Below are 26,555 nucleotides of genomic sequence, written 5' to 3' on the forward strand. Positions count from 1 at the left end.
CCAGTCTCGGACACCCACAGGGATACACAGCACAAAGCAGCAGGGACAGCAGCATTTTTGGCCATGGAAGAGTTAACAGCCCCCCAAAATATCCCTGTCCTGATGTATCCAGGACTCAGCAAACACTCCCTGGGGCAAACGGGGCTTTGCAGATAAGGTTGAAGTTTAGGATGAGCGGTGCCTTGGATCGTGGAGGTGACCCCAGTGTGTCACACGAGCCCCAGCCCAGCTGTGACAGGAGAGCCATGTCCAAGGAGCAGCAGAGCTACCACATGGCTGCCTTCCGGGGAGAAAGGGCCACAGCCCCAGGTCTATGGGAACCTGCTGAAGACAGGAAAAACAAGAGGCTCTCCCTGAGACTCCAGAAGCAATGGACCCACTCATACCATGGTCTGACTGAGCCTGTGAACCGGATCTCTGATCCCAGCATTGTGAGGGGAGACGAATGTGCTTCAGAGATGAAGGAAACACTAACTGGTCGGACTCCTTGGTTTGTAGGGACTTGAGGAAACCCACCCATCTTAACACCCCACGCCACCCAGGTTCTTCCAACTCCTCCCCCCTCAGCATCACAGCTCCACAGAGCAGCAGCGCAGATACCAGCACCCACAGTCTCCAGTGACCGTCATTCATCACCACAACTTTGCCTCCCTCTCTTGGCTCCCCCGAAACTGCAACCACACACGGCTGACCAGTCACTGGGCATCCAGCAGATGTCTCCAAGCCTTTTCTGGCTCCGCCTCTACCTTTTCCTGGCTCTCAGGCTTCACCATCTGGGTGGGACAGGCATCCCCTGACTCCAGAGTCCCTGCATGTAGTAGCCCCTGACCAGGACAACCATATCACCATGGGCTCAGATACAGGATGGACCCCGATTCAATCATGAGTGAAAATTCCAAGAGTGGTGACTATATAGTTACATGTGCTGAGCTGTCCCTGACCCAAGAAGCAGCTGTCTATACACCCAGCATCTGACCATATCCTATCACCTGCAGAGGATGCTCCCCAGCCTGAGGCATCAGGTCTGGGCTGGGACTTCCTGCCTGGCCCCTATTCCTGCACCTGACTCCCACAGTCCACTTGGCAATCCTTTCCAGGGATAAGGCATGTTCCATCCTGCTGTACCCAGAACACCAAGGGTGCCCCAGTTCACCCATGGCAAAACCAACAGTCTTCAGAGCAGCTCTGAGCCCCCACATGACACCCTATCTCACTTTCAGCCCTAGTCAGGGCTGCTCAACAGCCCACTGTTCTCTAAGCCTGGGTACCTGTCAGCTTCCACATAGACAGTGGCCAGGGGCCCCAGGCTGCTGTGGTCTTTGGTGCCTTTCTTTTCCCCCCGAAGGAGAAACTGCCTTGGCTTTGTCCTCAGCAAACCCCAGAGGATCCCATTTCCAGAATCTTATTCTCAGCCGAGAAGCAGGAAAAACTGTTTTCCCTAGACTCACCTCAGCAAAGGACCGGGCTGGCGTATGAGGCCCTGGGGCCACAGGTAGTATTGCACCGTGATGACCAGAGCAAGGTAGCAGGCAGCCAGAGTACCTAGGATGCTGGCACACATGGGGCAGAATCAGAGACCCCGCACCAGAGACACACAGCCAGTGCCCACACAGGCATCCCAGCTCCGCCCTAGGATGGAGCCAGGATGCTCTGTTCCTGAGCCACCATTCCCTCTCCATACGGAGAGCACCAGGAAGTGGCTGCTTTGGTCCAGAGTGGCCCAGCATCCTTGGGGAGGGCAACTGGGATATCTCTTTTCAAGTCATCCAGTAACAGTCAGCTGCTGAGCTTTGACATACAAGTCAGGACATCCCCAGGCTTGACCCCAGGGGAGGGAAAGAAGAGCCTGGTGGTGGCCTGAGGGCCACAGGAGTCTTGTGGGCTGCAGGTGCGGAGGGACTGGGTTGTGAGGCTTCTGCTCTCAGAGTTACAAAGCTATTGTTATTCACACACAAGGGAAAGGCCGTGAGCTTCAGTGAACTTGGACCAAGTTTGTTGTCTTTAAGCCTTGGCTTTTCAGCACGGCTCCTGGGAGCTTCAAAGTTAAAAATGTACTAAGACCCATGCCCATCTGACTGTATAACCTGAGAGGATGGCTGGGTGGGAAGCCTGCCTCAGTCAATGACAACGTGTGCTGTTCCGATGGCATTTAATTCAGCTGCTAGGACACTCAGGAAAACAGATGGGTCTGTAAGACATAGGAAGGGAGCCGACCTAGACCCAGGCAGGCTGGCAAGCTCTACTGTTCCTTCCCTCTTATCCGAGTCCCAGAAGCCTTGATGGAGAAGGCCGTGGGCAAGTGGATATTAAAACGTAGGGGGTGATCCTGAGGTTAAAGGTTAAAACAGGGATGGAGAGACGGGGGGGGGGGGGGGGGGGAGGGGGGGGGAGAAAAGGTGTGGAATGCCTCCCACCAAAGCTAAGGACCAGTGAGAAAGCCTTACAGAAGATGACCACCTTGTTCTTTTTGTTCTTGTTTTTAGATTTATTTATATGAACACACTGTAGCTGTCTTCAGATACACCAGAGAGGGCATCAGATCCCATTACACATGGTTGTGGGCCATTGTGTGGTTCATGGGAATTGAACTCAGGAAGAACAATCAGTGCTCTTAGTTGCTGAGCCATCTCTCCAGCCCTGACAACTACCTTATAAACTAATAAATATATATATTATAATTAACATATATATTCAAGGAGTTTAAGCTGGGTGTGGTAGAATGTGCCTTTAATGCCAGCATTCAGGGGGCCCTTCCGCCAGACTTCTGCCCCCTCTTGGGTCGTCCTGCTAGCTCAATTTTGCCCATGACAACCAGGAGTGCTCCAAACTGGACGCTGCCCATCCTAAAAGCCACGCTGAGACCTAAGACCTGAGACCTGCCTTGAGGTCTCTGTGCCACACGCTGCAGGACATGGGGATGGCTGTATACATGTAGGAGACTATTGAAGAATAAAGGGAAATTATTGTTATTAATTATTTTGGGTTTTTTTTTTTTTTGAGACAGAGTTTCTCTGTGTAGCCCTGGCTGTCCTGGAACTTGCTCTGTGGACCAGGCTGGCCTTGAATACAGAGATCCACCTGCCTCTGCCTCCTAAGTGCTGAAACTAAAGGCATGCGCCACCAGGCCCTGTGCTAAAATTATGTTTTAAAGAACCTGCTATTAGTATTTTTTAACTTATATATATATTTCCTACTATGGGTACACAGAACCTGTAAAACTCTCAATTTTTTCTTAAATGGAAGCAAACCTTTATCTCTGACAGAGTACTGCCCCTAGTCCGCCCTACCCAGAAGCCGCCGAGGTACCCCATACCTGGTGTACTTCTGGAGGGCAATTTCCCGAAGTGCTGACAGGGGAAAGATGACCAGCATGGAGATCAGGGGCAGGGTGAAGTTCTGGGCTGCATACCAAGGCTGTGGGGCGTCAGGCAGGAGGGAGTCACACACTGTTAAAGACAGGAATAGGAGCTAGGCTCGGACCCCACAGTAACCGCAGGGTACAGACACATGGGCTGGGGGCTAAGTCAGCCTGGAGTAAAGGGATCAGAAACGGGATGGGGCCCACCCCATGCCCCCTTGAAGGAAGGAACCCCATATTCCATGAAGTCACTCAACAAACACACACAGAGCTTCCTTCCCTGCCTTTGTGGAGCTGAGAACTGACCAAGGCCCCTTTCAGCCTGGCTCAGAAGCACCCTGGGAAGAATGAGCCCTCGGTTCTTTCTGCAGCTCTGTACGGCTTGCTCCGTCACTGCCCACCCCAAAGCCAGGTGGCTGAGAACTGTAAATCTCGCCCACATTGTCAACTGGACGGTGAACCTTAGGGAGAGCTGGTCTGCGGGGTGGGGGGCTGGACAGCAGCGGCCCACTGCTAGTGTCTGCTGAAGACCCTAAAGCCTTTCCCTTGGACTTCTGCTGCATCTCAGGGATCCTCTTACTAACTCAACCTTGCTCATGGCAGCCATGAGCTCTTTAAGCTGGACGCTGCCCATCTGAAAAGCCACACTGAGACCTGCCACGACAAAGCAGTGACAGAGCACGTCTGACTCAGGGGCAGGGAACAACCTCTCAGCAAAAGCACCAGGGGGCCAGCAAGATGGCTAATGTGAACCAAGAGGGAAGGCAGATGGAGGCGGCAAGCAAGGGAGCGGCAGGCAGCCTGAGGGTAGAGTGACCGGGAGTCACAGGCAAGGTGGTCACTGGTCAGAGGCGAGGCTGGGGAGGGATTCACTGCTGTGAGTAAACCCTCTTCTGAGTTCATCAAAGGTAGCCTCACGTAGAAATAACTGCCTTGGGAGAACAGCTCCCCCAGCTGGTGAGGTGAGGAAGGGTCCCGCAGCCAGGTCACCCTGCAGAGAGAGGATCTTTTCATCCCTGTGCCATCAAGAGGAGGCAGGTTGGGAAGGGTAGAGATGCTAGGTGGGCTTTAGAAAGCCACATAGGGTGGGATGCCAACCCTTCACTCCCCCACCTCCTCCTGAGTTACCTGCAGCCAAGCAAACACCGCCCTCACATCAGTACCACGCCTCCTCCTCCACAAACCTGAACTGACTAGAGAGCCCGTGTGTCCTCAGCCAGTGGGGTCATTTGTGTACCTAACTCACATAATGACTGTCCCTGTCCAATCAGACTGCTTTTAGCATCTTCTTCCCAAGAGTGTAGGATGTCAAGGACCGATTCATCCCTAGTGATGGACCAGAAAGAGATGTGGCGCATGCTCGGTCAGTCCACCGAGACCCGGGGATGGCTCCTCTCTCAGTCAGGGCTCTGGGCACAGTGTTGCATCCTGGAGACTCTGACTTCTCAACACAGCCTGGATCTGAGGCGTGGGATGGGTTCCACTGCCAGCGTGTGACCTTTTTCTCACTGAAAGGTTCAGAGAGCCCATCCCCCACATCCTTGGGCATTGGACAGCGTCAGAGGTTCTAAAACCCCATAGCCAGGGGCCTCATCAAGCAAAGGCAGGAGAGAAAGACACAACAACGCAGTCAACTACCACCTAACCCTAGCAACAGCTATATTCCAATTAAGCCTAAAGATTCCAATAAAAGCCTGAGGTTGTCAAGATGGTTAAAAAAAAAAAAAAGAAAGAAAAACCCACAAGACTCAGCCATATGCTGTTTACAAGGAGGTGTGTACAACCCCAAGCTGTAGCTGGCTTTAGAGAAGAATAGGAGGGCTGTCCATGGATGCTGATCTTGATGCGGGTGAGTCTATTAATAGAGAGGGAGGCTTCATGGCAGAGATAAAGCAGAATATTTCATATTAATAAAAGATGTGTCTAATCACAGGGCTTCAAAAGCCTTGGAGCAGAGTCTGAAACTAAAGGGTGCGGTAGCAAGGGCGGAAGTCACAGCTGGAGGTTGGACACCGGGCTCTTAGATCAAGGGAAACTGAACAGGGCTTTTAAAAACTCGGGGGGGGGGGGGAAGGGCTGGGGACATGGCTTAGTGAATGGAGCAGGAGTCCTTGGATTCTATCCCCAGGAGTGCATGAACCAGGCACGGTGGCACACGCCTGTAATCACACCTCTCCGGGCATAGGCATGGGGCTGGGGAGATGGCTCAGGGAAGGGACGTGCATTGCCCTCACTTGGTCCAGTTTGGTTTCTAACATCTTCATCAGGTGGCTCCCATCTACCTGTAACTCCAGCTCTGTGTGTGTGTGTGTGGGGGGGGGTTGGGGGGTTTGGGGGGGGGCGACACCTCTGGCCTCCGTGAACACTTATGCTCACATGCACATGCCCCCTCCCCTTGCCACACATACACCTCCACACACTCCATGTTAAAAAAAAAAAAAAAAAAAAAAAACTGGCGGTGGGTGGTTTCGAGACAGGGTTTCTCTGTGTAGCCCTGGCTGTCCTGGAACTCACTCTGTAGACCAGGCTGGCCTTGAACTCAGAAATCTGCCTGCCTCTGCTTCCTAAGTGCTGGGATTAAAGGTGTGCGCCACCACTGCCTGGCTAAAAGGTATTTTTTAAAAAAGAGGCGGAGCCGGGTGTGGTGGTGCACGCCTTTAATCCCAGCACTTGGGAGGCAGAGGCAGGCAGATTTCTGAGTTTGAGGCCAGCCTGGTCTACAGAGTGAGTTCCAGGACAGCCAGAGAAACCCTGTCTCGAAAAACCAAAATAAATAAATAAATAAATAAAATAAAATAAAAAATAAAAATAAAAAGAGGTGGAACAGGGGATTAGGAGCTAAGGTTATCCTATGTAGTGAGCTCAGTTCTAGTCCAGCCTGGGCTACATGAAACCCTTTTTCAAAACAGAACGACATGGAACATTCACCAAGCCTGGCCAGACTTGGATCACAGGTCTCAAGCCTCTCTGAATCTCTTAATTGTGTAAGAGGATAGTCTCGCCGGTGATGTAGTTAAGACAGGGGCTGGAGGATCTGAACAGCCAATAAATGGAAATGAATCGAGATGGTGCAGGCAACCTGTGAGTCAGGGCGGAAGGCACAGCAGGTTCCTAAGCCCACGCCTGTCGTGGTGTAAACAGGAGGTAGGTAGGTAGACGGGCCAGGTGCAGCTACTGCCACGTTTAGAGGAGAAGGCTCAGTAGAGGACCAGGGGCTATGATCAAGTGTCTTTGCCACGCCCAAATCAAAGGTGCTACTGGGAAGCTCTCAGGAGAGTCTTTTGGCACTTGACTTAGTTTCTCCTTCTGTGAAATGGGTTGTCTCCATGAGCCATACCATCTGCAGCCATTGTCTCTCTCACACCCTCATCCCTGCTCCCTCCCTAACCATGTTATGTCCTCAGGTGAGGCCATGCCTCTACTGCCCCCTTGGTTGTTTGTCAGTCCTTCAATTACCCACTTGTCCTGCTCATCAGCTGCCTCCCCCCACCACCCACCCCGAGTCATTTCAGGTCCTGCACCCTGGATTATCCCGATGCCAGGAAAGGAACTCACACTTCTCCAGCTGGTCCCCGATCACTCTGAGGAAAGCCACAGAGATCATGAGCAGGTTGGTCAGGAAGCAGATCTCACACAGCTTCCCCATGGCGGGGCCACATAGCTCCCGGACCACACCCTGGTAGGTGGTCTGGCCACTGACAGATGCTGCGTAGCCCAGGATGACCAGGCCGCTGATCAGGAAGACCAAAGATACCTGCAGAGGGAACCATGGGCCTGCACATCAGAGGAGTAACTCAGGCCAGTGGCCCAAGAGTGCCCTCCATGAAGGTTCTGCAAAGGGCTGTGGCTGAGCTCTGCCCAAGAGCTTCAGCGGAGGAAGGCGCCACCAGCTGTTCTGAGTTAGGGAACCTGACAGCTCTGCCCCATGGGACAGAAGAAATTTCACAAAGCCAGAGAGTTGAAATGCTCTCCTGTTCTCTTGAGAGGCAAAGCTAGGCATGTGGGGGCAGAACAAGAACATCTGGCTCAGAACCTCAGGCCAGCCTGTGTGGTGTGAAACCCTGCTGTTTGGCCTATGCAATGGTGACAGGCCCACCTACACACTTACCTACCTCTCATGGGTGCTGGGGTCTGGTGCACTCAGTTGCAGGCTCTGGGTGAGTTGTCTCTGAGAAGGGCGGGGTTGGTGGTTTGTGGGGGTGGGGCTCTTTATTGGGTCTTCCAGGGCTCTCTCCATCATTTATTATGAACAATTTTCACACATACATTGAGTTAGACTACTGCCCCGAACCCACAATTCACCCCAGATCCCACAAACAGGCCCCTGTGCTCTCTTTCCTGTCTGCCTTGCCCAGACACTCTTGGCAGCCAGGGTACATGAGTGGCCCACAGGGAATTGCTAATTTCCCAGGATGCGTTGGGGGCCCACTGTTAAGAGCTCAGTATCCTATACACTCCTCCCTCAAGGACTAAACGTAGAAGGGCCTCTGCTGCCTCAGGACATCTGTCCCAAGACGAGCCCCTTGGAACACAGTCCCACCCCACCCCTGGAAGTTCCACATCTAATACTGCCCTGGTCCTGTATCAGGAGGTACAACCGTGTGCACCTACAGCTTGTGGCTCTTTTTCCTGGTAATCCTTCAGGGCATGCATGATGGCTCTCATCCTATCCCTAAAAGCCCGTGGAGACTGGTAGACAGTTCTTGCACGTAACCCACTTAAAGTGGGACATACCTCCCAGGTAATGAGGCTCAGGAATAAGATCTTACGCTAGCACACACAGGACAGCCAGCTCTGCAGAAGCAAGGATAAGGATCCTACCAGGGAGAGCCAGAGCCATCTCCCACCTGCCCCCCCCCCCGCCCTGCCCCCGCCCCGACACCTCTGTGACTCACCAGGGCCACCAGGAAGGTGGGCAGCATGCCTCCTGCCTTGTAGAAGGCCCAGGGGAAGTTGAGCAGGCCGGCGCCCAGAGCGGACTTCAAGAGGATGAACACGGCGCCCAGTGAGGACAGAGTGGGATGGGTGGCAGCAGGGAGGGGCTTCTCCAGAGGGCCTCTGCTCCCTCTGGGCTGCCCTTCCATGGCTGGGGCAGCAGAGAAGGAGGGCTAGCATCGGACCTTCCTTTCTGAGCCTTTAAACTCAAAGTCTCAAGATCAGCATGAGACAGGCCAACAATGGTACTCCTCACCCCCCCCTACCCCCATCCTCTTGCATTTCTTCTCCTCTTCCAAAGCCAGCCATGCTCATCACACGTCTCTCTCCTGTCCTCCCTCTCACCCACGACCTTATTTCTCCTTCCCATTTCCATCTGAAGCCCTGGCTTCCTCTCCTGGTGGAGAGTTTCTCCCCAGCTCTCCCACCCACAACTGTGCTTCCAAATTCAGCTCCCACAGTGCCCTGAGCCCTAATCCTTACCAAACCCAGTAAGGTGTCCCACAGGCCCTGGGCCAGCAGATTCAAATTTAGGCTTCCTCTTAGTGCTTCGGCCACACTGTTGCAGTCATGAGAGGCAGGTGGAGGTAGAGTCTTCCTCCACAGGTCTGGGCTCCTGAGACTTTCATTAGGGGGCCCTAAGGGCATTTGTTGGGTTTAATATCCAAGTCTGAGGGACAAAGACAGAGAAGTCCCAAGAGCTTGCAATTTGGGGGGGGGGGGGAGGGGTTTGACCTGATCAGGATGTCTTTATTCCTGTGATCGGCAAAAGCCCCTCCTTGGGGTGTGGCTTTCTCAGCTGCTCGGTGGGCAGAGCTCAGCTGGAATCAATCTAGGCCCTCAGAAACCGACCCCACCCACCGCAGACCCCGGGGTCAGTTTGTTCAGAGCCCCTGGTCTTGGGGAGGGTCATGGAAGAAGGCTAAGTCAACTATCATTATTGGCTGTCACTGGTTGGCAGTATGTGTCTCTGAAGCCCATCTGTGGAAGGACCCCTGGTGGGTCCTCTCACTCCCTGCCTCTCACAGGGCCAGTGGTGGGGGCTCCTCAAACCAACCCCATGCCTCAGCTGTGCCTGGGACCTTGTTGAAAGGTGGGCTGATTGCCTGCCCATTGGGGAAGCCCAAGGTTCTTGATTGTTAACAAGCTCCAGGCAGGAGCCACACTGTGTAGAAACCTGGATGCTCTCTGAAGCAGTGTGGCTGCCAAGTTGGCAGAAGTCAAACCCCTGTGCTAGAGGTCAAGATGTCAGGATCAACCTGGCATTTTCATCGGCCTGTTGCCAGAAGGCTGACCTCAACTCGCTTCTTGGGAATCCCCTGGAGGACTCCTGCAGACAAGTAGCTGGTCCATCCCTGGAATTTCTGCCTCGGTGGGCCTGGGATGGGGACCGAGAACTTGCCTGTCTCATGTGTTTCCTGCTGCTGGCCCAGGGACCCTGCTGAGAAGTGCTTTCTATCAAACATGCCCAGAGCCCCACCCCATCCAATCAGCCTGCCAGGGACACCCCCAAAGCGCCGTTTCCTCCTGCGTTTCTAGCACCTCCACCCTGGCTTGGTGACCTTCTTGAGACTCCACAGCTGGGGCTCGCTAAACGCCCGACGGGACCTCAGCATGGATGCCTGAGAAGACTGTGATCCCACCGGCCCCCTGCCCTGTGCTGACATGAGGCAGCACGAAGGAGAGAGAGCGCAGGAAGGAAGGAGGGAGGAAGGGTGAAGAAAGGAAGGAAGAAAGGGAGGGAGGGAAGGAGGGGTGGACTCCAGAAAGAACAGGAAAACCACTTTCACAGGTCTCCCCCTTATGAAAGCTCCTAGCTAAATCCCACAAGCTTGGTGACTTGAAACATCAGGGATCTCTCTCTCTCTCTCTCTCTCTCTCTCTCTCTCTCTCTCTCTCTCTCTCTCTCGACCCAGGTCTGAGGTCAGTCTGTGACAGGGCCGTCCTCCCTTCAGAAGGGTCTGGGGAAATGTTTCCTCTGGCCTCCCCATGGGTTTTCACCCACTGGCCTGGAGTCTGGTGTTCCCTGGCCCTGCTGAGCTGAGTAAGGCCTTTCAACTCCACGTCCTCCTCACTAGAGTGAGGCTATGAAATCTGGGCCAGGTAGAGATGGATGCTACAGGAGGAGGAGTGGGAAGTAGGGCAGGGAGAGGGACGGGCCACACACAATAGCACTGAGGTGACCCTGTGCACACCTTCCAGGAGCCAGGAGGCTCAACGCCCCAACGCCCCACCTCTGCCGGCACTAATGGGCTCCCAAGGAAAAAGATGAAAAGTGCTTGGCCAGTTAGTGGCTAAAGCTTTGTACTCCTTAATCAGGCTCAGGGGCTCAGGGTACTCCCCAGTCCCTGCCCAGGGTCCCTCATTAGCCGCCCATTAGTGTGCATGACTTAGAAATTGGCCACCGGGCTGTAAAATTCCATGATCTCTTAATTCTTTGGGGCTTTGATATCCACCCCCTGCTGCCCTCCCAGAGAGGTGTGACCTTTCCCAAGCTGTGGAGGGGGGCACCCTGCCGGGCTCCATCTGTAGCTAGGGAAGGGTGGGAGGCCACCCTCTCTCTGCTCAGCCCATTGCAGCCGGGCCCACAGCACAGGGAGGAGAAGGCAGGCGCCCTGGGGATCCTGCAGGTGGTGGCTCACACGCAGGGCACTTGGTCTGCAGCACCCATGCCTTCATGCCACCCTCCTTCATTCTGCTGGCTGTACACCTGTCCCATCAGGGGCTCCCCCACCAAGTATATGATGGGGACTCTCACTGATGCTTGGAAAGTTCTGGATCATGTGAGTAGCTTGTGGGCGTGTCCACCTTATTGGCACCGGGTCTTTGGCTTGACCACCTGTGAAAAGTGTCTCCTGATTGTAGTCATTCATGACTAGCAAGGGAGAGACAACATTGTTAGTAGTCAGTGCTGAAAGCAGAGCGCAGGTCACAGGACATCGCCTAGCCCCACCCCCCACCCCCGGATTTTTTTATACCTCAGCCTCATAGGGAGTCTCTAGAAGCTGCCAGTGCCAGTCCATCAGCACCCCAGGCTACACTGGTTTGATACAGGGCTCCTAACAGCTATCTATGAAAGCCTGATGGGTTGAAAAGGAGGCATGCTACCATGCTGAGGAGTGGGGCTTCCTGGGGCCCCACAGCCTGCAGAGGCGACCCAGTGAATGCTGGTGCCACAGAACTAGGGCTCAGTATCCATGGCAGGTCCCTTAGGCTTTAAGTGGCAGCTCACAGGGATCCTTTGGTAAACCCGTGACATTTTAGGAAATCTAAAAACCAGTGTGGCTGGCTGATGAGGGCACACAAATGGCTCCATCCTAACCTGCAGTCTTTGTGATGCGACTGCACAGGGCCGGAGGGGTCTGCAGATAAGACTCTTGAAATGGAGAAGTGGCCTGGAGTAGTCATGTGACCACAGCAGGAGCCCCTCACGAAGGTCAGGCCTGCTGAAATCCACTTAGATGGGGCCATATGACCCTTATCTGAGATGCTAGCACTCGCTTCTTCCTGCAGGGGCAGAGAGTGGGCAAAGGGTTGACTGGGGCAACTTTGGGGTTCAACAACCATGCTGGGGTGGGAGTCTTGGAGTCACCCATGTTCCCGTAACAAACTCCAATAAGCTCATGGTTCAACAAGCCCTTGGTGTCCTACCCAGGGCATACGGGTGGTTTTGTGTCTCTTCACCGACGTTCACTTGTAACAGGTGTCCTTTAAGAGTGTAGGAGGTCAGACGTCATCAAGGACAGAAAGAAGGGCCTGGGACAGGAAGGTGGCGTGTCTGGGAGATGAGAGCAGGCCATGAGCCAAAGATGTGCGGCAGCCACTGGAGGTGAGACAGGCAGGAGGGTCCCCTAGGAGCCTCCTCAGCGTCCCTGCCACTCAGCCAATCTCCAGAGCTAACATTAGAGAACAAATAGTTGTTTGCAGACCTCTAATCAGGTCATTTGCCCTGATCCTTGAGAAGTGTGAGCGGCCTTAAGCTGGGCAAGGGCTGGGTCTGTGGTTTCCATCCCTCCTGGGTCCTCTTGTCCCCACCCCCCCTATATCACGGGGCTGCTTCTACAGGTAGTCAGGAGTCCTGTCTAAAGAAAGAGGGGGGAGAAGGGGGTGAATTTAAGGAGGTTCAAGGATGTATTCTTAGATCCACTGTCAAGTTTAGCATCCTCTTGTCAATAGTGTGTCCAGGAAGAAACCTGAAGGCTAGGTTAACTAAGCGGCCTGGGGCAGGGCACAGGGTATAGAGCTAAAGTCTCGGCCAAGCCCACAGCCTGTGTACCCACCACAGCCAACTCAGGTCTGCAGAGCCAGAGACCCTTCCCAGTGTCCCGGCTAGCTGCTCTCTGGAGCTGGCCCAATCACAAGGATTCCCCCGGGGAGGTCTGTGTAAGCCCATGAAAGGAAGGTGGGGGAGGGCCGTAATCACCACCGTGTTAACCACGCTGAGTGCACCTTGGGGGCTTAGGTAGATTCCTAGTACAATGCCACCGTTACCACTAATTCCTGAGCATTTTCAACATCAGCTCCCTTCCTCTCCCCGGCGGCACCCTTCTCCTCCAGCCCTGGCAACAGCTAATCTGCTTTGTCTCCATGGATCTGTCTGTTCTGGAAATTCCACCCCATGCAGTCACAGGACGTGCAGCTTTTCTTATCTCACCACATGTGGTTAAGGTTCATCACGTTGTAGCATCCTTCCAGACGAGTTTGCCATCTCCCTCCACCATCAGCACATCACGGCCTCTGCAACTCGGCTCTCCACTGACAACTCCCTACAATGTGTAGCTCAGTATATCAAGGGCCCAGCCTGCCTCACCTCGGTGGGTTTCCTTGCTCTGGTCAAAAGAGCCCAACCAGAGGACAGCCCAGTACTGCCGGTTGTTAAGCAACCTCCCACTTGCTGGTGCTCAGGGGCGAAGACTTGGCAGGTCCAGTCTAAGCTGCTGGGGAGCTGACCCACCCCCAAGACCCATCTTCAGCTTCTGAAGGTTCAAGAGTCATCGCTGTCTGTATGCATCAGGATAGACCAAGCTGCGTGGGTAAAGCCCTGGATACGGGTGTCCCATACCGGGACCAAGTGTGAGCTCTGAAGCACATACCACTCAGGACTGGCCTTGAGGTGTCTACGTGTCTAGAGATGCAGAAAGCAAAGAAGCCCGTGTCAAGGTGGTGAAGTGGTTTTGTGGTAAGCGTGCAGGAACCAGCTGTGCACAGGCGGGGGCTATCTGTAGTAACCAGCATGCTGTCATAGAGCTGAGCTAGTCCAGTGCCCACGGTAGCTCACCTTCACGTGTCAAAGCAAAGGAGGTGTCACTGGCCATTTCACACATTAACCAAAGCCCAGAGACGTCACCTGCTGTCATGACAAGCAGCAGAGAAGAGACCTGAGCTGGAGGATTTCATACATCCCATACTTGAGGCTCAAAAGTCACCGCAAAACCTATGCTGCCTAAGATGAGGCTGGAGTGGCCAGAACTCCCTCATCCCCGTCAGCCCCCGGCCCTTCTCATTCCTCTGCTGGGCCCTGTGCAATAATCCTAGCGGTCCTCGGAGCTGAGGGCTGATAGCAAGCCCATGCGCCCGAGAGTGACACAAAGGCTCCACAATAATCACTCCTTAGGCAAGTGGGAGCTCTACCTGCAAACACAGGGCTCACTGTATGCTGGCGTAGTCAAGGACCCTGCACTTCATGGGCCTTAGTAACATCTCTCAGACCAACAGCAGCCATGACAGCAGCTAAAGCTACAAGTGCAAATCCAGCCAAAGGCAAGACACCCAGGGAATTCTCTTTTCTCCTGCCCACAACCCAGTTGGCATGTATGGTTCCCTGCTCAGACAGGGATTCCACGCTGAGGATGCTGGAACTCAGCATGCTTAAAGAAGCAAGTGAAGGAGGAAGCCCAAACCTGACCAAAAATTAATCATGTTCATGTTTTAAAGGCCACAAAGGCCGGGTGTGGTGGCACACGCCTTTAGTCCCAGCACTCGGGAGGCAGAGGCAGGCGGATTTCTGAGATCGAGGCCAGCCTGGTCTACAGAGTGAGTTCCAGGACAGCCAGGGCTACAGAGAAACCCTGTCTCAAAAACCAAAAAAAAAAAAAAAAAAGCCACAAAGAAGGAGGGAATGCACTTCAAGTCTGGTAAGGAACTCCTAACCTGGACACACAAGAAAAGCTCCCAAGTCTGACAAAGCTTCAAATGACCCCGTCTAAAACCAAGCCCAGGGTGGAAACAGCATTACTCCAAGGGAGACTCATAAAGGGCTATTTCGCCTCCGGATTCAGGACTGCACAGTGAAACCACAGGGATGTCATTATAGCACTGTAATCAGAGCAGCAGAGACACACAGGCCAGGACGTGGAGAAGCTAGACTTCACACTGCTGGCAGAGGTGGGACCTACTGCCCTGCTTTGGAAAGTTTGTCAGTTCCTCCCTCCTCCTAGGAAGAAGATTCTCAAGAGAAACTCACCCAGGCTCGCTCCCCAGTGAATGAAAACACTAGTAGCCACGGAAGTTGGCAATCGGTCTACCTGTAGGAGAATACTATTCAGCCATGAGAAGGAATGGCCTCTGATACCTATGACTCCATGAAAGAAGCTTGAAGACGTGATGACGACAGAAAGAAACCAGCTGTGATGTCATAACCAAAAACACCACAACAGGCAAGTTACAGAAAGCAAACTAGCTGTGGGGCAAGGGGGAAGGTACAGGTGACGGCTAACAGGCTCGAGTTTTCCTTGGGAGTAATAAGAATGTTCTGGAGTTAAGAGTCGAGTAGGAGGCCGGGCAGTGGTGGCTCATGCCTGTAATCCCAGCACTTGGGAGGTAGAGGCAGGCGGATTTCTGAGTTCAAGGCCAGCCTGGTCTACACAGTGAGTTCCAGGACAGTCAGGGCTATACAGAGAAACCCTGTCTCAAAAAAACCAAAAAGAAAAAAAAAAAAAAAAAAAAAAAGAGTCAAGTAGGACTGTCCATCCTACCTAGTGAGAACAGTAGGGCTCACCAAAGCATCGCCTGACTTGGACACTTTTACAGAGTATGCGCTAGCTAATGCGGATACTACACTGTCAGAGAGAATGGGAAGGTGCAGGGGGCTGGGGCACGACACATGCCAGCTTTGTAAGGTTATGCATATTTATTGAAAATTTCCTTCACCAACAACGGTGAAATCAAGATCCCCAAATTACAAAACATGATGGCAGTTGATAGTTATAAAAAAATAAAGCGAAGGCTTGCATCTCCCACATCCGCGCAAGTCCCCTTCAGTTCAGTGTGTCCTCCATCAAAGAGGAGGTCACGGAATCTGACTCCTTATGACATCGCTGCAGAAAACTGCACTCGACTGACAACAGCAACAGCTCTGTTTCCAACTAGCACAGTCTTTAAAGTGACTCTCCCACAATAAATATAGAAAATAGCCTGTAACAAGCATGTCTTTGCTTGGTCAGGGTTGTAGCGTTATGTAGAAAGTATGTCCCGACAGCCCTTCCAGGCTCTGTGTCTTTGGTGCACTGTCACTGGGCCTGATGCCTGATGTCACTGGGTGCCTTCTGCCAGAGCCAAGCACAGAGAGGCACTGCAGGATGTACCTCATCAGGTGCCTGGGCAGAACACAGTAAGATAGCCACAAGCTGGAGACAGGGTTCCTCGGAAACAGGCACTTCCCAGAATGCTCTCTGAGGCGCTGTGTGGCCACCAGAGTGGTTCAAGGCTTGTTAGCTTCTGTGGCTGGCTACTGCGATGCTCACACTGATGGGGTCCTTGCAGGGTGGGCCTGCTGTGCAAGTTGTGGACGCTTTGCCCTGGGCCTCCTCCGCTTCGGCCGGCTCTTGGCCTTGCTGATCTGTACCACAAAGAAGGCCAGGGCCACCATGGCTCCGAGGAAGGCGAAGACGGGGATGGTCTGTCCCACCTCCTGGTTGTAGCGGCCAGGCATGATCCCTGCAAGAGGACAGTGACTGGTCAATGGTGCCACAATGGTGTACAGCTACAGCCTTTCTGAGAATCCGAGACCAAACTCCACTAGCTGGGCTAGCAGGGTAGGCATCACTTTTGAGCCAGAGTTAAGTAGCCCAGGCTGCTAACCATAGTATGGGTGAGAGGCATTTTAGACTGTTTCTAACCCTGACATGTGTGGGGCAGACAGACCTTTATCAGCCAGCCTGCATCAGCACGGCCCAGAGAAGCTTCTGTTCCCCAGAGATCAATGGATATACTAGTCTCAATCCAGAGAGGAAGAGGGCAGTGCTAGAGTCCTACTGAGAAGAGTGAGGCAGAGGTCTCAGAGGCCTGCTGGCCATGTTCCCAGGGGCAATGCCTCCTGGAGGTGCCATCAGATGAGCCTCAGGTTAAGTCAGTGACACTGGAACCAGGCAGTACCAAGGGCTCCCGAGTTCAGTCTCACTGGCTTTCAGGATCTTGGTGTCATCATATGCAGTGTCCATTGTTGGCCTCCAAGGGCTGGGGTACCTTTTCCCAGCCAATTCCTGAAACCCAGGGAAAACCTTCTTAGGAGCTATGACTCTCTGAGGATGCTGTGGGAGTTTCCAGAATAAAAGGACCACACACTCAGCTGGACCAATTCTCCCAGCTAAAATATGAGAACCTGGAGTAATAAATATGCTCAGGCCAAAAGGCTCATCCAATCAGATGACAAGATGGATTACCTCGGGAGCCTGGTGCAGCTCAGCCGGGTGCCAGTCCAGCTGTTAAGCCCCCCAGAGGGCAGCATAACAGATAAGCCTCATAGAGAAAAGCTGTTTCCCGGGGTCCATAATACGTATCTGCTTACAGAACTTTAGCAAAGAGCATTCAAGTTAGTCTGGAAATTTTTCAGTGTACCATGCAGCCACCACACTAAAAACTGGTCTGTAAAATGTGTGTATCGAGGCGGTGGAGATGGCCCCGGGGTTAAGTACGTGTGCTGTGGTTGTAGATGCAGGGTCAGGGTTTGCTTCCCAGATCCACTGATGGCTCACAACCCGGAACTCTAGTTCCGAGGGTCTGAAGAAGAGGGCACCAGGCAAACCAGTGACACACATACATACATGCAAACAGTCATACACAAAAAGGGAAACATTTAAATTAAAATGTATATATAGAATTTTCTAAAAGAAATGGCGTCTTTACTTGTAGGCCTGGCTTTCCCCCTTGGGAGGGGACACCTGGGGACCCTTCCCAGGGTTTAGCCCAGCAAGATGCCTGCCATTAAGGACTCACCTCCAGGAATGTCCCAGGCACCACTCTCTCCAGGGGACAAAGGTCTCACTTGAGGGCGATTGGATCGAAAGTTGGGTAACACTACTTTGTCCAGGTCAATGGAGAGCAGCTTCTGATGTTTCCAAAGATTACTTCCGGGAAAGAGGTGAAAATTAAAGAGGTAAGCAGTTGTCCTCATCTAGGATGCTTAGCAGATACACTGCAAACTACAAACAACATAAGGGCCACATGAGACCCTCTACCTCTGGTCATCTGATCGCCAGCAGAGCAGCCAGAGCAAGCAACTGCTTCCCAGTCCTGAGAAAGGCACGGGTCAAATCCACGTGCTGAGATCACAGCACGGAGCGAGGAAGGTCTGTCCTGGATTTATAATACAGCCCACCCAGGCCCATTTCTGTTCATCACTGGGAAGACTGCCAAGCAAGGCAAGAGGGCAGTGCAGGTTGGAGCTCTGGAAGGAGCCGAGGCCCCAGGGTGTGACAGAAGGCCTTTCTGAGGTTCCAAGTAACTGCAGCAATGCAAAGCAACACAGGGAGGGAAGTACATAACTGCGGTCAGCACTGGGGCCAGACCAACAGCCTGCTGGGCCGAGAGATAGCACCCACAACGAGACTAGGACAGATCTGCACGTCATTGAGTACTGAAGTACAGGTGAGCAGGAAACGTCTGTCTGCCTGTGGTGACAGCCAACAGAACCTGTGTGCTGGAACTTTGGGTTCTTGGGTGGGAGTAAGGCATCACCCATGTCTGCTTCCTCGTTAGGTCAGAGCAATCAGAGCTAAAGACTATAGTGACCGATGTACTATGAACAGCAGGGGCACCCTGTTGGCACCTTGGGGAGAGCTAAAGTACACCAACGGAAGGAAGGAAGGAAGGAAGGAAGGAAGGAAGGAAGGAAGGAAGGAAGGAAGGAAGGAAGGAAGGAAGGAAGGAAGGAAGGAAGGAGTCTGCAAATGAACTCCTTCTCTTCCTGCGGTCAGTCCACCTACAAAGGGTTGGTCTGTGTCTTCTTTACTGTAGCTGAGGGAAGGCCATCAGTCCCCGCAGCAGTCGTCAGATCTGAGGGCTGGGACGCAGACCCCAGCAGCTCCCGGCTGAGCTGACACAGCTTCAGCAGCCTGTCCTGCACAACTCAGTGTTGCTGCTCAGGGTTAGTCTGTCTGAAATGTCATTAACAAAGTCATCGGACCTGGGGGGCAGCTCAGGCTCCCAAGTATGTGGCTAAGCAGACATTCTAAAGGTACCCTGTGTCCTGGAGCTGGTAGTGGGGACTCACTGCACTTCCTAGCAGGGCACTGAGGTAAAAGCACTCATGTTACCACAGGAGTCTCACAGCACTCGGATGAGAGATGGGGGCTCTGTGTCAATGTTCCCACAGCAGTGACTGCTAAGGATGCCTGAGGCTCAGCCAAGAACTGGGGAAGCCTCCCTCCCAGAGACGGGAGCTTGCCCTTAGTATGTCAGCCTGAGCTGTCTAACACTGGGAAGAATCTCCTAGGGATTCAGAATCTCCTGAGTCTCTGAGGACAGAATAATTTCCCTCAAGATGTGACATGTGCGATAAGAGAGCAGTGCAGCGCTGTGGTACGGAGGGAGAGAACTGCTGAGAGCAAGTCAGAATTAAATCCTCAGAGCTGGGCAGGCATTATCAGCACACTGGAGAGACTTGAGTGGGAAGGATTATTCGATGTGGCCAGCCAGATAGCACAGGTACCGCCTCTGTTCTCAGCCTTCAGCGCATTGGGGGAAGAGCTGGGTTTCTGGCTCTAGCTAACATGGCTGCTCTTTGAGCAAGAACTGTCGATCATGTCTAGAATATTAAGTCTGATTTGAATGCTAAGATAACAGAAGGTTCTAAATAAATAAGGACTCAAAAATGGAAATACAAGTTGTAAATGATACAGGGTGATTGGACTGGAAAAGCACTCGTCAATGGAAGCTTCGGGAAGAGCAAGCAAGGAGTGCACACGTGCCTAGGCATGCGCTGCTTAGAGGACAACAGTGCTGTCTTCTTTGCTCTTGATCGGTTTAGCAAAGGCTATTATTTCATGACCTCCGGCTGCTGATCCCACTAGACAGGCTGGCCAGTAGGCTCTGGGGATTCTTCTGTCTCCGCTTCCCAGTGCTGATTACAGGCGCACGCTGTTGCACCCAGATTTTATTTGTTTGTTTGTTTGTTTGTTTAAACCAAACAACAAGTGCACACTGTTGCACCCAGCATTCATTCATTCATTCGTTTGTTTGTTTATTTAAAACCAAACCAAACAACACCAAAATCCCCATGGGTCCTAGGGTTCTAGCTCAGCACATGGCAAGTGCTTTACTAAGCCACCTCTATGGCGCCAACTTTCTTGCTTCCTGTGACAGTATCCTAAGACATGGTCCCTGAGGAGGGCGCTGAGGCCTGAGCTCATGAGGATGAGTAAAGCACACAGGCTCTCACAGCAGCCTGGCTGGCTCCTCACAGCATGGATGGGGAGCCCACTGCTGGCTATACCACATCTGTCCATCACTGAACCAAGCATAGCGGCAGCTTTGAAAGGGGAGGGAGACGAGAAGAGAGGCAGTGTTCTCTAAAGGAAGCCTGTGTCAGGAGAGGCTGAGAGAGCAGCAGCCACCTGCCCCGTAAGGGGATATCTGCAGGGCCCTGGGACACCAAGCCCTGTTAACTTTCTCCCATCTTGTCCTGCTTAAACAAAATACCAGAGACAGGTAGAAGGACAAGTTGGATAAACAGTTTGGCTTGCCTGGCTGCAGAGAAATTGTAGTGGGAATGTAGATCTGAGAAATGGAATGGGATAAGGCAAATGTGATGGTTTGTATATGCTTGGCCCAGGGAGTGGCACGATTAGAAGATGTGGCCCTGTTAGAGTAGGTGTGTCACTGTGGGTGCGGGCTTTAAGACCCTCATCCTAGTGGCCTGGAAGTCAGTCTTTTCCTAGCAGCCTACAGATGAAGATATAGAACTCTTAGCTCCCCCAGCACCATGCCTGCCTAGATGCTGCCATGCTCCCACCTTGATGATAATGGACTGAAATCTGAATGTGTGAGCCAGCCATAATTAAATGTTGTCCTTATAAGACTTGCCATGGTCATGGTGTCTATTCACAGCAGTAAAACTGTAACTAAGACAGCAGATGAACAACATGTCAGGTGAGAGAGCCAAAGCCACACGGGGCACACATGAGTGCAGCACCTGTGCACAAAGGCCACAGTCTACATAACATGCACTTCTGGCTGGACTGTCACAGCAGAAGCCATACCTCTTAGGAGCAGCTCCAGCCCTGGGTGCAGAAGGAGAGCACCACCTGCATTCCATACACAACACCTTGGACAGGAAGCACAGCTATACATGGCAGCTTTCAAATCCTGGACAGCAGCCAGAGCTCGGCTCCTGCTCAAGTGACAGCACTTGGCTGGACACCACCTTTCTTTCCAAGTCACTCTACCGTAGGACACTACCAAAATATGCTTCCAAAGATCAATATAATTGTCAGAAAAGGAGAACTAGACCGCATTATTTAATAATCACATCAGCAGAACTGCACTGTCTCCTATAAACAAGGAATGAGTCACGGCCCTGGGGAACAGTGAGGACAGCACTGCACACACACACTTACCTGGGTGCCGTCTCATTCAAAGGCTGTGGCTTGGCCCATGACAAATGTGGACAGGCTGGCAGGGGCCGAGGTTTCGGGTCTCCCAAGTGGGCTTCAAGAACTTTGGAGTACCGATGGAGGTGGTTTCCTGAGGTCAGCAGCAGTAAGAAAAGGGCAGTGACCACCATTGTAGAATACAGAAGAAAAGGTGGCTCTAAGTGACTGTGTGTTTCTGGTGACAGTTCACTGTGTTGTCATGCTACACCCCACATGCTTCAGGACCACACTCGACAGGGTGCCTGGTTTCCTTCCCCACAGCATACTGTCCTGGAAGCACCTGCCTCTGCCTCCCAAGGGCTGGGCTTACAGACGTGCACACCACTGTCCAGCGATGCTTACATTTCTCTAATCTTGCTATCCACACTACAGCCTCCACACATGGCACACATGGGATGGGTGCCGCAGCCCTGAGAAACTTTTAAACATTAGATTCAAATATGTTATTAAATTTAATTTTATCTTTTCTATTTTCTTTTAAAGGTTTATTTTATGTATGTGAGTACAGAAGAGGGCATCAGATCCCATTACAGATGGTTGTAAGCCACCATGTGGTTGCTGGGAATTGAACTCAGAACCTCTGGAAGGGCAGGCAGTGCTCTAACCACTGAACCATCTCTCCAGCCCTTACCTTTTCTACTTTGTGTGGTATGTGTCCATACATGTTCGTGTGTCTGTGTGTGTGTGTAGGTCAGAGATCGATGCTGGAGGTCATCCTCACTCTGAATTATTCTCATGGGATCTGGAACTCACAGCTGACTGGCTGGCCAGTGTCCTAGCTCACGCAGAGCTGGGGTTACAGCCGTGCTCTGCTGCAGCCAGTGTTTATGAGGCTGCTGAGAGGATCTGAGGGAAGTTCTTACACTTTCCACCCCCCAGCCCTCCTTACATTGATGTAGGCACTGAGATTCCTTTCTTCAGTTTTGGCTTCCTTTTATTTTGAGATGGGGTCTCACTGTAACAGGCCAGTCTGGCTTCCATGTAGTCTCTTCCCTTGGCCACCACAGTGTCAGAACATAGGCATACAGCAGCACGCTGGCTGCTGCTCTAACACTCTAACTGGCATCTGTGGCCGACATCCTGATTCTGCAGACAGTGCTGCCAGGGAGGAACATGAGCCCAACCCACCCGGCCCCTCACATGGCCCAAGTGACCTGAGCTAACTGTTTAACTCCTGTTCCTGTTTCTTTATCTGCACACAAAAATGAATACTATCTCTTTTTACAGGCTTACTGAGAGGCATTTGTGAGCTAACCCTTACAATGTACCCAGCCAAGTGCCTGTGCCCAGAGAGTACCAGAAGATACTGTGCCTTAGGGGTGGGATGACTTGGTAGATAAGAGTGCTGCTGTCTTGCAGAGAACAGGAGTTCAGGCCCAGGACCTATGTTAGACAGCCTACAACCCCTGCAAGCTCCAGCTCTATGGGGGCTCTCTCCAGGCACTTGCATACATATGTATAGATCCCCACACACAAACACATTTTAAAAGATGCTGGACTCCATGAGCGTACCCACACACAGGCCACAGTCTCTGTGCACCTGGGAAGAGGAGATGAGCCGTCAGCAACCACTGGGAAGGGTTCAAAGCCCTCCCTAAAGGGCAGGTCCCCGGCTGGCAGTACTTAAGTGGCTCAAGTCTCTGCTGAGGCACCAGAAGAGACACTCACCTTCCATCCTTTCAGGAGGGGCCAAGCCGGCTCCGCTAGGTGGGCGCTGCCGGTTCCCTGAATGGCTGAGGCTGGGAGGGGTCACGCCATAGGATGTGTACTGAAGGAGCGCATCCAGAAGCCAAAAGCAGTCTGCAAAGTTGACAGGCACACTACTTAGGAACTGTTTTTTTTTCCCCAAGGGTTTCCCCAGGGTTTCTCTGTATAGCCCCGGCTGTCCTGGAACTCACTCTGTAGACCTTGTCCTTAACTCAGAAATCCCATCTGCAGCTGCCTCCCAAGTGCAGGGATTAAAGGCTTGCGCCACCACACCCAGCAGGAACTGATTTTTAAAAGAGAACACTGAAGTGGGTTGCCCTGATGCTGTTTGTATTCTGATGTTAATTCTGCTTCCTCAAGAGGGGCGGTCCCCTCCCCCATGCCCTTAAGCAGTAGACCATGTGCTCAGGTGACAGCATGTGAACCTTTTGCCCATTTTAACTGGTCAAATAAAGGCTAGAGGCTGTGATTGGGCAGTGGAAGGAAAAGGTGGGATGGAAGGAAAAGAAGGGATCAAGGTCTTTGAGAGTTGGGGCAGGTAGGAGGAGGAGGAGGAGAAAGGATGGAAGAGGAAGTGAAGACAGAACAGAACGAAGTCAGGAGGAACCCCCCCCCCCCCAGGAAACTGAAGAGGAGGCTCAGAAGTGAGCCGCTTAGGTCACTGTGGTGCTGACAGCCCTCCAGGCTCTCCTACTCCTGAGAAGAGTGTTTTCTCTACAGGCAGGGCTCTAGCCTCCCAGACAATCTGTTCCAGCACCCAGGGACTGGAGGCGGGCTTTATCTATGTCCCAGGGTCCTGGGCAGCTCAGCACCAATGTGACTGCATTAGACCAGCTCATGAGCAAAGACAGAATGATGTTCACTTAGGGATGGCAAAACCATGTGATACCCATTGAAAAAAGAATGGCCTCCACACAAGGAGCGCCGAGGACATGAGCTGCCACCAATGACCCGAAGCTATCAAGGGAACAGGAAATAGGTCTGAACTAGACATGGGGAGTCCAGGATCAGAGGGGAAAGTGCATTATCTGAGTCAGTGGTCCTCACCAGGACGGTCAGCTCTTCTCTGCATGTCAGAGTCCAGGTCCGAGAATACAAGCAGCTGTCACTCAGAGCTACCCAAAGCTTCTGTCCCACGGAAGCTGCAGATGCTCTAGTCCCAGACCTGGTCTCTGTCTGTCTATCCCCCCCCCCCCCCATTTACCCAGCCCAATCCCATTAGCACCCATCTGGAGGACAGCAGCTCCGTGAGAGGGGAAGGTTGCTAAGTGCTCTGCTCAGGAAAAGCATGCACTTCTGGCCAAGGGCCAAAAGCCCCAAGGACCCAAATCGCTGCCATCTGAAATGTACAGGCGTGGACAGTCCCTTTAGACACTTAAAACTTTAATAAAGACTCTTACCAGGAGAGCTCAGATCTTAAAGAGAATTTCTGTGGCAATAAAACATTAATCTCCTATCTGCTGTGACTTTAAACCTTACTTTTTAAAACCAATCACATTCTCAGGATTTATGTAAGCTACTGAAATTCTGTCAACATCAACTTGAAATCGGGGAAAGGAGCAACATCCAGCACATGTCCACACCGGTGACCCCGTCCCCAGCACTCTGCAGGGTCCACACCGGTGACCCCTGTCCCCAGCACTCTGCAGTGTCCAAGACAGAGACCTGCAGCATTTCCACTGTCCCCTCCCTGAAGTAAGAAAATGGAAGTCCAGACACAAGCATATGAGCTGCATACCTGGAGAGCACAAGAGACAGCTGCAGTGGGGGCACAACAGAGAACTCATTCTGACCTCTTTAAGCTCTGTCTTTGAGACAATGACAGAGGCCCCTCACTGACAAAAGCTCTTAGCACCCAACTTAGGGGAGAGCACTATGAGGGCCTCTAAGACATATGGCTTGAAGAGGGGCCAGACCAGAGAAGACACACATATAGGTCACACAACCTAGCAAGAAGCCTGAAAAAGGCAGGAGCTGGGCCAATTGGGTTAAAGGAATTTTTTTTTAAAGATTTATTATTTTATTTATATGAGTACACTGTAGCTCTCTTCAGACACACCAGAAGAGGGCATCAGATCTCATTACGGATGGTTGTGAGCCACCATGTGGTTGCTGGGAATTGAACACAGGACCTCTGGAAGAGCAGTCGGTGCTCTTAACCACTGAGCCATCTCTCCAGCCCAGGACTTTGTACTAAGCAAGTGACAGTGCCTCATGCCTGTCACAGTCAGTTGGGAAAATAGAGATGGGATTCTAAGGTCTGTAGAGGTTTGTGTATCCTGAGTGTTAACCTTCAGGTATATGCAGAAATATTCCAGCAATCACAGTACCTGTTTATTCTCCAGCTTCTGGCCAGTATCATTCCAGGGACAACGGAAAGAGGGCTGTGTACACAAATCTTCAAGCTCATGAACGTCTTATTCTGGTCATGCTGGGGATTGAACTCAGGGCCTCGCATGTCTGAGGCAAACTGCTGTGCCACTGAGCTACAGTCGCAGTCCTCCTATGTGTTCTTTTCTTACCCTTCTGTCTGTGACTGTCATCCAAGCAGTTGGAGTCTCCATACAGCACGATCCGGCCTCCACCTTCAGATGGAATCTGATAAAGCCCCAAAATGGGAACATTTTCCACAACTGCTGTCTCTTGTTTTAAGACCTCCAATCCTGCAGTAAACAATGAGAAGAGCACTGAGTTCTCATGAGGAAATTACTGATTTTCTAGTTGCCACTTAACTGGAAACTGACCTGCCTAAGACTAGCAAAATACAACAGTCAATCAGAACTGTACAAATCCTTAGAACAGGGAAGCAGTATTTTCAGCATTACTAATTTCCATTTTAACAAAATCCAACTCTCACAAAACTGTATTTACAGGAGTAGGACAAGCGTAGTTAACTTTTAAAATGTGTGCCCATCCACATGCCATTTAGATATAAGATGTAAGCACAGGCATTAGCAATAGAACCCCTAAAGTGCCAAGCAGACAGCACACCTTGAAATGCTCGATGAATCGAGATGTAAAAAGGTATTAGTGCCCTGGGCAGTGCTAACAGCGGAGTCACACTGTTTAAGCTAAGGTGCCTTAGCACGAGGGGCCATACAGCCTGAGAATCCAGGAGTGTGCCTGCACATCAGCTCTGAAATGCCTAACCTCTCTGTGGAACAGGAGAGTTAACACGGCAGTAGCCCCACAGCTAGACAAGAGTTTTGATACTTGGTTATCTTTTCTCTCTATCTTGTTCTGTTTGGTGATAGTGGGGCTTGAACCTAGGACTAGCTAAGCACACTGCCACTGAACTGCAGCCCCACCCCTGTCCTGCCTGTCTCTCACACAGGCAGGCATCAAGCTTGTGTTCTCCTGTCCCAGCTGTCTGGAGAGTTAGCACGACAAGCCTCGCTGAGCTTTGAAAGTGAGGTCTTTTCTGCTCTAGCGTAACAAGCCCCACAGTGTCCCACCTCACATCCAAAGACGTCCAGGTTTACGTCAAGCAGTCAACGTTTAGATGGCACGACACACAAGATAAAGTATGCATTATTAACTCTGCTTTTGCTACCCCCTTCTCCAAATTACTGAACTGCAGGGGGCAACAAGCAAGCTAGGAGGCCATGGCTCTTAGCCCTGGAAGTGGCAAGCCTGAGATAACAGCATTTAGAAAGGACTAATTTACAGTGAGGGGGGCCAGGAGC

General features: G+C 52.1%; 2 protein-coding genes across 10 annotated transcripts in view; both read right to left on the reverse strand.

Annotated features, from left to right (window-relative positions):
- Window positions 1–8,951, reverse strand: part of Slc38a8 (solute carrier family 38, member 8) — a 22,125-nt gene extending 13,174 nt beyond the window's left edge. Inside the window, exons 1-5 of one of the 2 annotated variants that reach the window (NM_001009950.1) lie at window positions 8,777–8,951; window positions 8,254–8,444; window positions 6,914–7,112; window positions 3,314–3,446; window positions 1,449–1,550 (exon numbers count right to left, since the gene is read on the reverse strand). In NM_001009950.1, the coding sequence (NP_001009950.1) occupies window positions 1,449–1,550; window positions 3,314–3,446; window positions 6,914–7,112; window positions 8,254–8,442 (623 nt within the window). In that variant the 5' untranslated portion in view covers window positions 8,443–8,444; window positions 8,777–8,951. Of the gene's footprint in view, window positions 1–1,448; window positions 1,551–3,313; window positions 3,447–6,913; window positions 7,113–7,470; window positions 7,754–8,253; window positions 8,445–8,776 lie in introns of those variants that run through there. The other variant, XM_011248368.2, reaches the window with a different exon arrangement.
- A 6,452-nt stretch (window positions 8,952–15,403) lies between these two features.
- Mbtps1 (membrane-bound transcription factor peptidase, site 1) overlaps window positions 15,404–26,555 on the reverse strand; it is a 50,714-nt gene continuing 39,562 nt past the window's right edge. For 3 of the 8 annotated variants that reach the window (XM_011248449.3, XM_011248450.2, XM_030243691.1), the window contains 5 exons: window positions 25,392–25,532; window positions 22,831–22,962; window positions 21,127–21,253; window positions 17,507–17,637; window positions 15,408–16,228 (listed from right to left, as the gene is read on the reverse strand). In XM_011248449.3, coding sequence (XP_011246751.1) covers window positions 16,032–16,228; window positions 17,507–17,637; window positions 21,127–21,253; window positions 22,831–22,962; window positions 25,392–25,532 — 728 coding nt within the window. In that variant the 3' untranslated portion in view covers window positions 15,408–16,031. Of the gene's footprint in view, window positions 16,229–17,506; window positions 17,638–21,126; window positions 21,254–22,830; window positions 22,963–25,199; window positions 25,533–26,555 lie in introns of those variants that run through there. The other 5 variants (NM_001167910.1, NM_019709.4, XM_011248451.3 and 2 more) reach the window with 3 other exon arrangements.

Source organism: Mus musculus, chromosome 8, assembly GCF_000001635.26.
Source record: "Mus musculus strain C57BL/6J chromosome 8, GRCm38.p6 C57BL/6J".
NCBI classification, from domain to species: Eukaryota; Metazoa; Chordata; class Mammalia; order Rodentia; family Muridae; genus Mus; species Mus musculus.